The 10,562-nt window shown below is 43.4% G+C and overlaps 1 protein-coding gene across 1 annotated transcript; it reads left to right on the forward strand.

Annotated features, from left to right (window-relative positions):
* Nucleotides 1-164: 164 nt before the first annotated feature.
* Nucleotides 165-8,211, forward strand: LOC100562235 (tubulin alpha-1A chain). Its single transcript, XM_003223191.3, has 4 exons — nucleotides 165-324; nucleotides 4,497-4,719; nucleotides 5,275-5,423; nucleotides 6,177-8,211. Exons 1-4 carry the CDS (start codon nucleotides 322-324, stop codon nucleotides 7,155-7,157), a joined length of 1,356 nt encoding a protein of 451 aa, XP_003223239.1. The 5' UTR covers nucleotides 165-321; the 3' UTR covers nucleotides 7,158-8,211.
* The last annotated feature ends 2,351 nt before the right edge of the window (nucleotides 8,212-10,562 follow it).

Genomic DNA, 10,562 nt, shown 5'->3' on the forward strand with positions numbered 1-10,562 from the left:
TTTGTCTGGAGGATGCAGACAGGCTTGAGATGCTGAGAAAGGAGGGAGGGGGGGAGCGGGGCGGGGCGATGACCTCATCCTATGCGCCCTCAGCCAATCGCCTTCCTCCTCCCGTCCAGAGCGGAGGGCGCTTCCGCCAATCCCGACCCGCCTGGGCTCGTCCCCATGGTGACGGCGTTGTATATAGGGGGCCCGCGTTGTCCCCGGCGCGACAGGTTCTCTTACATCGACCTCCTAAGAGTCGCGCTGTAAGAAAGAAGCACCCTCTTCCTCCCTTCTTCCCCGGGTTCGGCGCCTCCACGCTCAGCAGCAGCAGCAACCATGGTAAGCCGCGACCGCACTACAGAATAAGGCTCTCTTCTTCCTTCCCATTGGGTGGCGTTGGGTTGGCTTTCCGAGTTGACAGGCCCGCCATAGGGAGTCTTCGATGGCGCAGTGGGTTAAACACTCGTGCTGGCAGGACTGCTGCTGACCCAAAGGTCGGGGGTTCGAATCCCGGGAGCGGGCTCTAGCTTCTCATGCGCGGACATGAGAGAAGCCTCCCACAAGGATGGTAAAAACATCAAACATCCGGGCATCCCCTGGGTAACGTCCTTGCAGACGGCCAATTCTCTCAAACCAGAAGCGACTAAAAAAAAAAAAAAAAAAAACAGGACCGCTATTGGGTTGCTGTGAGCTCCTTTCATAATATACGCCCATGATGGGAGAGTGGGGCGTTTTGGGGTGGGGTCTCTTTCTCTTTCCCAAGACGCATTGTTGTCTAGGGTGGAGAGAGGAGCTGCTGCGAAAAAGCCTGGGGTCTTGTCCAGGGAGAGGCGCCTGGACTGCCCAGCCCCTCTGCACGGTTCCATGGGGCTCAGTCCCAGTGGCTTGAACAGACTGTCCTCTGACATCACCAGATGCAGAGCCAACCATAAGAAATGGGGCTTTAGTGTTTACAATTTATTTTATTTTTTGGTTATTTAATATTTATTTTACTTAAGTGATAGTTGTCTTTACTATTATGATGTAGCACAAGTCCTATGTAAAATCATACTACGTATTTTGACATTAATATTGAAATCTGAAATCTATATATATAAAATGTAATGTACGTTTGTAGGACTGAGTAAACAACAAAACCACTGAACCAAATCACACCAAATTTGGCCACAACACACCAACACATCCAAGGTATGTCCTTCACTCAACACCCCCCCCCCAAAAAAAAAACACGGATTGGCCTAGGTATAACACAGCCAGGCATTGAAGCTGCAAGGGTATTCAGTGCAATTTAACCAGACCAACAAAGGATTGACCTTGGTAGAAGGTGGCCAGGCTTTGAAGCAGCAATACTACTCTGTACTATTGAAGTTGACCAATGAAAGATTCCCCTAGGTAGCAAGCATCCAGGCTTTGAAGCAGTGAGGCTATTAATTGCTACTCTAGCAGCCCAAACAACCATTCCCCTAGAATGCAAGTACCCAGCCTTCCAAGCAGCAAGCCTATTCCATTGCATTCTAACTCACCAAACAAGGATTCCCATAAGAAGAAAACTGCCAGGCTTTGAGGCTGCAAGGCTATTCACTGCTATTCCACCTGGCCAACAAAGGATTCCCATATGCCACAGCAATGCGTGGCCGGGCACAGCTAGTATATACAGAAAGTCTTTACTTTGTCCTGGAGTCCACGACATGCGAGTGTGGAGAAGAGCAAACCACAGACCACCTATTACAATGCAGCCTGAGCCCTGCCACATGCACAATAGAGGACCTTATAGCAACACCAGAGGCACTCCCAAGTGGCCAGTTACAGGTCAAAGGACATTTAGTATAATGCCAAGTTTTTAACTTTGTTTGTGTTTTCAAATACATCACAATTGTACCCTTGGTTTGCTTCCAACTCGATAAATAGTCCAAGCGAATCCAGTGGGACCTGATCCTCCCTAGATACGCACAGGGCTTTTTTTCTCATCTCTCACTCTCTCAGAGCCCTTCCACACAGCCATATGACTGAGAATATCAAGGCAGAAAATCCCACAATATCTGCTTTGAACTGGGTGATCTGAGTTCACACTGCCATATATCCTAGTTCAAAGCAGATAATGTAGGATTTTATTCAGCTGTGTGGAAGGGGCCTTAGTTGTCTTGTGAATGGAGGAGGGGCTGCCTTGTTGGTGGAGATGGGAGGGAGGGTCCTAAGACACGCCCTGGCTTTGCAGCATGGCTCCCATCAGGATAAAGAGGGGCCTTGTGAAAGGAAGCCCTGCAAGGGGGCCAGCTGGAGGGAGGGAGGGGAGGATCACAGAGATAGAGCTTCCCCCCTTCCTTCCTTCCTCCTTCCCTCCCTCTCTCCCTCCCTGGAGCCCAGATGCCTTGGGGCAGAGTGGTCCCTCCATGAATAGGAGGCAGGAGGGGATGGCTGGCCCAGCAGACAAAGAGGGAGGCTCCCTTGGCAGATGTGACCCGAATGTAATTAAGCCACAGACAATGCTGCAGCCCAAATGTGTGGGGCTTTCTGCTTCCACCAAGTCCCTTCCACACCAGTCTCCTTTGTGCCCCCACTTTCCACTCTGCAATCTTACCAATACATTAAAATGAGAAAGGAACAGCTTCTTATGATTTTATTTTTCTTATACTGTCATTATCAGAGAGAAAAAACAGGCACGTGTCTTTGCTATCAGAGCAAAACAGACACTCATCTCCATTCATCATCATCATGCTAGAGCCTCCAGTGGCACAATGGGTTAAACCCTTGTGCTGGCAGCACTGCTGACCCAAAGGTCGGCAGCTTGAATCCGGGGAGCGGGGTGAGCTCCCATCTGTCAGCTCCAGCCTCTCACAGGATCGTAAAACAGCAAATATCCGGGTGTCCCCTGGGCACCGTCCTTGCAGGCGGCCAATTCTCTCACATCAGAAGCAACATGCAGTTTCTCAAGTCGCTCCTGACATGAAAAAAATAATAATCATGCTTTCTCGGCATGTATTTGTCCTCCAATTCAATCCTCACCACGGAATGATTTCATTCTTGAGTGTGATCTCCGCTGAGGTCAGAGGAGGGAAAATAAGAAAAACAGCATAATGAGATCATGCTGGAAATAGACCCGGCTGTGTTAATCCATTGCGGATTGCAGCAGTCAGAGCCAAAGCAGGCAGCCAAACAATGATGAGGAGCCTGTTCCTACCACAGAGTGTATCCCTAGTCTTCCTGGGCAGGGTGTGGCACAAGCGGGCTTCTCTCTCGCCAAATGACAATATTCTGCAGCACAATGAACACAGAATGAGCAGGTTCCTGGAGGTGGGCACATCTACCTGCAAAGTCAGAAGAAAAGCCCACAACAAAGAGGTCACAGAATTCTTTAGTTTTCTGGACATGTGGTCTCATCCTAGTCCTGGGAGGTTAAATATTGATGAATAACAATTTTGATATCAACCAATAGAATAAATCAAGCAAAAGGAAATTTGGATCGAGAATGCACTGATCACAGCTTTATAGTAGTCAGGAACAAAGGGTGGGTGTGGCAGCCTGGCATTGAAAGGTGTGATGCCACTGCTAAATCACTTCAGTTGTCACTGGCTTATCTTATCTTAGCATTGAAGACTTTGGGGGCTTTTCTCCATATATATATATATATATATATTATCCTCATTTTAGCGACTTTTTTGAACAATGAACTGGTACAGGTTGAGCATCCCTTATTTGTTATACTGAATTTGTCTTCATGGGGTCTAATATAGTGACACCTTTGATTTCTAATGGTTCAGGGTACACACACTATTCTTCACACAGATTTATTAAAATACTGCACATAAAATTAGCTTCACAATATATAAGGTGTATATGAAATAAAATGGATTTTGTTTTTAGACATGTTTCCCATCCAAGATTTTTCATTATGTACGGCAAGAGTTCCAAAATTTTAAAAAATCCAAGGATGCTCAACCTGTAGTAAGACTTGAACAACAGTGAACAGAAAAGTGAGAAATACCTTGGAACATCCAGAGATGTTCCAAGTCTTTTGACAAAATGCCCATCTCCAAAATACATCATTATGTATGTATATGCAAATACAGGTATCCCAAGTTGCAAAAAAGTCTTGAATAATTAATAATAATAATAATTAATAATTAATAATAATACTTTATTAATACAGTTTCCAGCATGTACAAAACAGTTGTCAAAAACATGCAATGCCATGAACGAACAAACATAATAAAAACAATATAAGACAGCAGTAAAAACTGTTCAGTCTAAAATGAACACAGTTACAGTACCAATCAACATGAAGGAAAACACCTCCTGTGCCAAACATTTCGGATAAGAGGTACTCAACATGTAACTGTTACATTGAGCTGTCCTTTTTGCTTCGTGAGCTTTCATCAGACGCCTTTACGCAAATGAAATCTTATTCCTGTGGCCAAATGAAAGCACTATAACAAATTTCTAATATTTTTACTGGGTTGTTCAAATAGTACTAGATTAATAAAGTGCATTTATGCCATTTTCCACACCTTTAGCGCGAGTGCATCTCCATCCACGTTGGCCAAGCCGGAGTCCAGATTGGCAATGCCTGTTGGGAGCTCTACTGCCTTGAGCATGGCATCCAGCCTGATGGGCAGATGCCCAGCGACAAGACCATTGGGGGAGGAGATGACTCCTTCAACACTTTCTTCAGTGAGACAGGAGCTGGCAAACACGTCCCCAGGGCTGTCTTTGTAGACTTGGAACCAACTGTGATTGGTGAGTGCAAATTTCATCTTTCAGTGTGCTAACATTTTCAGAAAGACAAATGTGGCCGTATAAAACTGATGACCTCTAGAGATGCTGAAATTTGTTCTTTATTATCCCCAGCAATGGTGACTGTGGATGATAAGAGTTGTATTCCAAATTCTCTGGTGGGAGGGACACCAGGCTGGGGAAGGCTCAGACTATAAGACATTGTCAGTTTCTAAATAAGGAAAGATTTACTCCTTTTACTTATATATTACATTGCTATCTCAATTCATCTTATGTGTGTTCCTTCCTTGCCACTTCCTCCCAACATACCTCTAAAATTTTGCATTCATTAAAACCACTTATAGATATCTCTGTGCATATATCTTTTAATTAAGAATCCTGCTTCCCACAGACCCCAGTTATGAAGATCTAATAGTATAATGGGTATTTTTATTGTACACATATCTGTTAGTGAAAACAAAAAGAATAATACATCTTGTCAGATAATGCCTTAAAAAAATAACAACCTTGCAGGCAATCCTTTTGCTAATTCCAGTTATTTCTCCCAACTCTCTACAGATGAAGTGCGCACAGGAACCTACCGACAGCTCTTCCACCCTGAGCAGCTCATCACTGGCAAAGAAGATGCAGCCAACAACTATGCCAGGGGCCACTACACCATTGGGAAGGAGATCATTGACTTGGTCCTGGACAGGATCAGAAAGCTGGTAAGCATCTTTTGTCTTAAAGATGACCTGGGCACAATGGAGGAGTGAACACAAGTGATTCATGTTATCACATAGATTGCTAGTGAGCTGCAGGTTTTGCATTCAAAGAAATTAGCTAGGGTTAGCCAACAGTATTGAAATTGGAAGTATAATTTAAGTAGAACAGATGCAGTTCATCTGACTTTAGTAAAATGAGAAAGTCCCACATAGTATCAGGCCATGCTGATTGGTATCTTTATGCTTACATCTCTATGGAAGGTGTATTTCCCCATGCTCTTTACATCAGGCATGAGTAAAGTATGGCTTTCAAAGTAGAGTTGGACAAGAACTCCTATAATACATTGTCATGGACAATTTGGGTAAGGGATGATGCAAAATTGCAGTAGGACAACAGCTTGGTGATTGTAAACTGATTAATTTATTTACGATATTTATACCCTGCCCTTCTCACCCCGAGAGGGACTCAGAGTGGCTTACAAATGGCAACAATTCAATGCTGCATACACAGACATAGAATAAACATATAAACATATATATTAAAAACCATAAGATTAAAATATTGAAACATTAAAAACAATTATTAAAACAACACAGTCCAAAATCAGAGTCCAGGAACCATTTCTGTCATAATTTCACTTATTCCATGTCACTTATTGCACTGAGATTACATATTTGTTGAATAATTTTTCAATTAACAGTATTTTATTTTGGTCAGTGACCAGCATTAAAATTGACAGTAATTTATTCCCACAGGCTGACCAATGCACAGGTCTCCAGGGCTTTCTGGTCTTCCACAGCTTTGGTGGTGGCACGGGCTCTGGGTTTACCTCCTTGCTGATGGAGCGTCTGTCTGTTGACTATGGGAAGAAGTCCAAGCTGGAGTTCTCCATCTACCCAGCCCCTCAAGTCTCCACAGCCGTAGTTGAGCCCTACAACTCCATTCTGACCACCCACACCACCCTGGAGCACTCTGACTGCGCCTTCATGGTAGACAATGAGGCCATCTACGACATCTGCCGCAGGAACCTCGACATCGAACGCCCCACTTACACTAATCTGAATAGGTTAATTGGTCAAATTGTGTCCTCCATCACAGCCTCCCTACGATTTGATGGTGCCCTGAATGTAGATCTGACTGAATTCCAGACCAACTTGGTGCCCTATCCCCGTATCCATTTCCCCTTGGCCACCTATGCCCCGGTCATCTCTGCTGAGAAAGCTTACCATGAACAGCTTTCTGTAGCCGAGATCACCAATGCTTGCTTTGAGCCGGCCAACCAGATGGTGAAATGTGACCCTCGTCACGGTAAATACATGGCCTGCTGCCTCTTATATCGTGGGGATGTGGTTCCCAAAGATGTCAATGCTGCTATTGCCACCATCAAGACCAAACGCACCATCCAGTTTGTGGACTGGTGCCCCACTGGTTTCAAGGTGGGCATCAACTACCAGCCCCCTACAGTGGTCCCCGGGGGTGACCTGGCCAAAGTGCAGCGTGCCGTCTGCATGCTGAGCAACACCACCGCCATTGCGGAGGCCTGGGCTCGCCTGGACCACAAATTTGACCTGATGTATGCCAAGCGTGCCTTCGTCCACTGGTACGTCGGGGAGGGGATGGAGGAAGGAGAGTTCTCCGAGGCCCGGGAAGACATGGCTGCCCTAGAGAAGGATTATGAAGAAGTGGGTGTGGATTCAGTTGAAGGAGAAGGGGAGGAGGAAGGAGAGGAATACTAAAATGTCACAATGGTGCTGCTCTTACAGGGAATTTTAAAGTTACAGCGGTGAGAAAAAGTTTGTCAACCCTTAAGACTGTCATATATTTCTAAAAGTTCTAAAAAGTTACTAGATCTTAATGTAACCCTATAATCCTAGAGAGAGAAAAAATTGATACCCAAATTGAACAAATGGCACAGAAACATGATACATTTTCAACATGTATTTATCTGACTGATAAAGTCAGTTTCCATGGTTGAAAAAGCATGTGAACCTTTATTATCATTACCTGGTGATACTCTTGAGTAGCCAAAATGTCAGATAAGAATTGATGTCACCATATTTTTGAAGAATTATCAAATTGTTTCCTCCCTATAATGACCTGTTTTGCATGAAAAACATGTCAGGTCCTGCCACAACAATTCAGCAGGATTTAGGCGTAGATTTTGACTAAGCCATTCTAAAACAACCCCAATCCTTAGGTTTTTCACAACCCTTTCTAAATTGGTGAGTAGTAATAATTCCTTTTATGTGATCTTCAGAAATGCCTTTCAATTGTGGTATGATATATTTCCACACAGCTATGAGATGACCAAGTTTCTGATCCTTTTATTGTGTGCCCCCCCCCCCCCAAATCATTCCACAGACATATCTAATTATGTAAGGAATGCTTCTATTTATTTCCTTTAACTGAGATGAGGCAACTGGAGGTTCACTTACTTTTGCACTTACTTTGACTTTTTATATACTCCTCATTTGCCTAATGGATACATTGTTTTATGTCACAAGAAAGAGAATATCATTGGTTAATTTCAACCTCATTGGATATTTAGAATAAGACAGACGATTATGGTAAAACTTCAAAATTTCCATAAATATTAAGGATCATGAACTTTTTATCACCACTGTATTTAACAACATTCAAGTACTAGTCTGATTGGTTAATTTATGTAGCAGTGTAAATGGATTGCCCTACAATAACTGATCTGCGCTTTAAATCATGAACGTTTTACAGATCCAAGCCGTCCAATAATGTTATGGCTTTGTGAATAAAAATCATTCCCTGTCCTAGAAAGTCAGTGTCGTTGCATTTTCTGACCTTATACAACATTCTGCATATTCTGAGGCTTGGATTGGAAGTGAACAGTGGCAATCTATATGTGCGTTATGGGGTACAGGAATGTATCACAAGTGAATTCACTGTCATATTTGATGTAGGACCAGGGAAAAATACATAAATAATGGGGAAATTACAAGACATGTCCATATCACCTCTGGAAACAAAGCCCATCAATCAGCATTGGTGCAAATGATTATGCACACATGGCCATAGAGGCAGCCAAACCATGCAACCATTATCACCTTGATCCGCCCATGCTGAAATACACAAGAAGTGAGGAAAAAAACAAGTCACTGGTGCATCCAAAGAAGTCCAGTGGTGCTCTTTTTGAAAGCGGGTATGGCTCTGTTTAAGAGCAGACATGTTTTCATCTCCTGGGTATGTATTTTCTCCCTTTTCTTCCACCGCATAGAAATACATACAATTAGGTACAAGCAACATTTGGTGAAGTTTGCAAAGCGGGCAGAAACATGCCTAAGGAGGTTACTTGTTCTTTGTGAGACATTGTTTAATTTCCTAGTCAGAAAGAGGGCCAGAACAAACAAATGTCCACATGTTTCTAGGGATATTGTTCTAAATAACCTCATGGAAAGGTGCTTACCACAAGTCTCTATGCATGCACACATTAAATGGAAGGATCTGAAGTATTATTTCTGATATAATACAGTGCTGAAAATAAGCATGCAGAAATAGGTTGAGGGAGCTGGTGCGGGGCAATACCTGTAGCCATCAGTTTGGTGTGGAATAATGAAGGACAGTTCAACCTTACCATGGGCAGCAGGGGGATGAGGGATGTGAGATGCACATTTGTTAGCTCTTGCCTTGGTTGGAGAGCTTTGGATTCATAGCTTGAAAGCTCCTTGTCTGCAACATTATTGAATAGGCCCTTGCCATGAGCAGGCTGACTTTAGTGGAAACAAAAGTCTGGTGATAATGGCTATCACCAGTAGCCTATTACTACTTTGGGGACACTAATCAGTTCTCAGAGAAGTTGCCCCTCTTCACTTGAACCACAAGCGACCCATGTGCGCTATTCAATGATACGTGGGACATCATAGAAAGTGGGCCATTACTACCTACTTAAAATATTACGGTTACAGGTCCAGAAGCCTTCTCCAAAGTATCGGCTTAGGTCCTGCATTGCAGAGACATGGAGTAAAAGTTCTGCAGGTACAGCTACACAATGTCTACATTCACTCTCACACACACAACCCAGAACTCATTTTAGCTGCTGAAGCCCCCATTGAGAGTGAGAGGTCATCAAGGCTATGTCCCTATAGCTAAGATGCAGAACAATGACACTATCCTCCATGAACTCCAGAGGGTTGATGCAGGTCTGGACAGATGACAAAATAGTTCTACACCCAGCTGTAGAGACAAAGTCAAACAGTTATCTGATGCCACCTGCTTTCCGCTGGCCATGAAATAGGAGCTGCATCATCTAAAAGGTGAGTCCAAATGGGATTTTTGTCTATCTGAAGAAAATGCTGACCTCTGCAGCAAAAAAAATAATCAGATTAATACTATAAGCCACTAGCAAGATGTCAGCCATAATTACTGATGTCAGTGCAGAAAGGTTCAAAGCAAAACTAACTTTTTTAAAATACAATGAACCGCACCTCCACTCTGCTTTAACTTTTCCAACACTTGGCCAGGGGTGCATTAATTCACACCAAAACCTGTCTAAGAAAATACTATGAAATTCATGGGGCCACCATGAGTGGATAGGTGACCTGAAGGCCCATATACACACAGAGGTAAGTTTAGATCAGATTAGTTAGGTCAATAGGTTCTGTGTAGATCACATGATTGTCCTGTATTTCTTTCCCCACAGCCTGATTACATCAGCTTAGGTGGGGAGGATTGTCAAGGAAACTGGAAGGAAAGAGAGGATAGAAGAGAGGAGAAAGTGAGGGGGAAAAGAGAAAAAGCAGAAGAGGAGGTTCAAATTAAATGTAAGTTATATCAATGATGAAATAACATTAATGAGTTGTAATCCCTAGGGGGAGTTGTATCTAGATCTAACCTAATGCCACAGAATCCTGGGAGTTGGAGTTTGGTGATACAGCAGCCTTTTTTTGGCAGAAAAGACCTTGTAAAATTACAACTCGAGGATCCCACAGCATTAAGTGCCATGGCTCAATGCTGTGGGATCCTCGAGTTGTAATTTCAAAGTGATGTCAAATGGCATTCATTCTACAGTGTAAATGCACCCTCAATTAAGACACCGAATCCACCTAACAGTAAGATGCTATGACACCAATCTTTCACCTGAAATCTCTTTGTTGTCATTTTCTTAATGATTT

This window comes from Anolis carolinensis, chromosome 2, assembly GCF_035594765.1.
Source record: "Anolis carolinensis isolate JA03-04 chromosome 2, rAnoCar3.1.pri, whole genome shotgun sequence".
In the NCBI taxonomy this organism is placed as follows: Eukaryota; Metazoa; Chordata; class Lepidosauria; order Squamata; family Dactyloidae; genus Anolis; species Anolis carolinensis.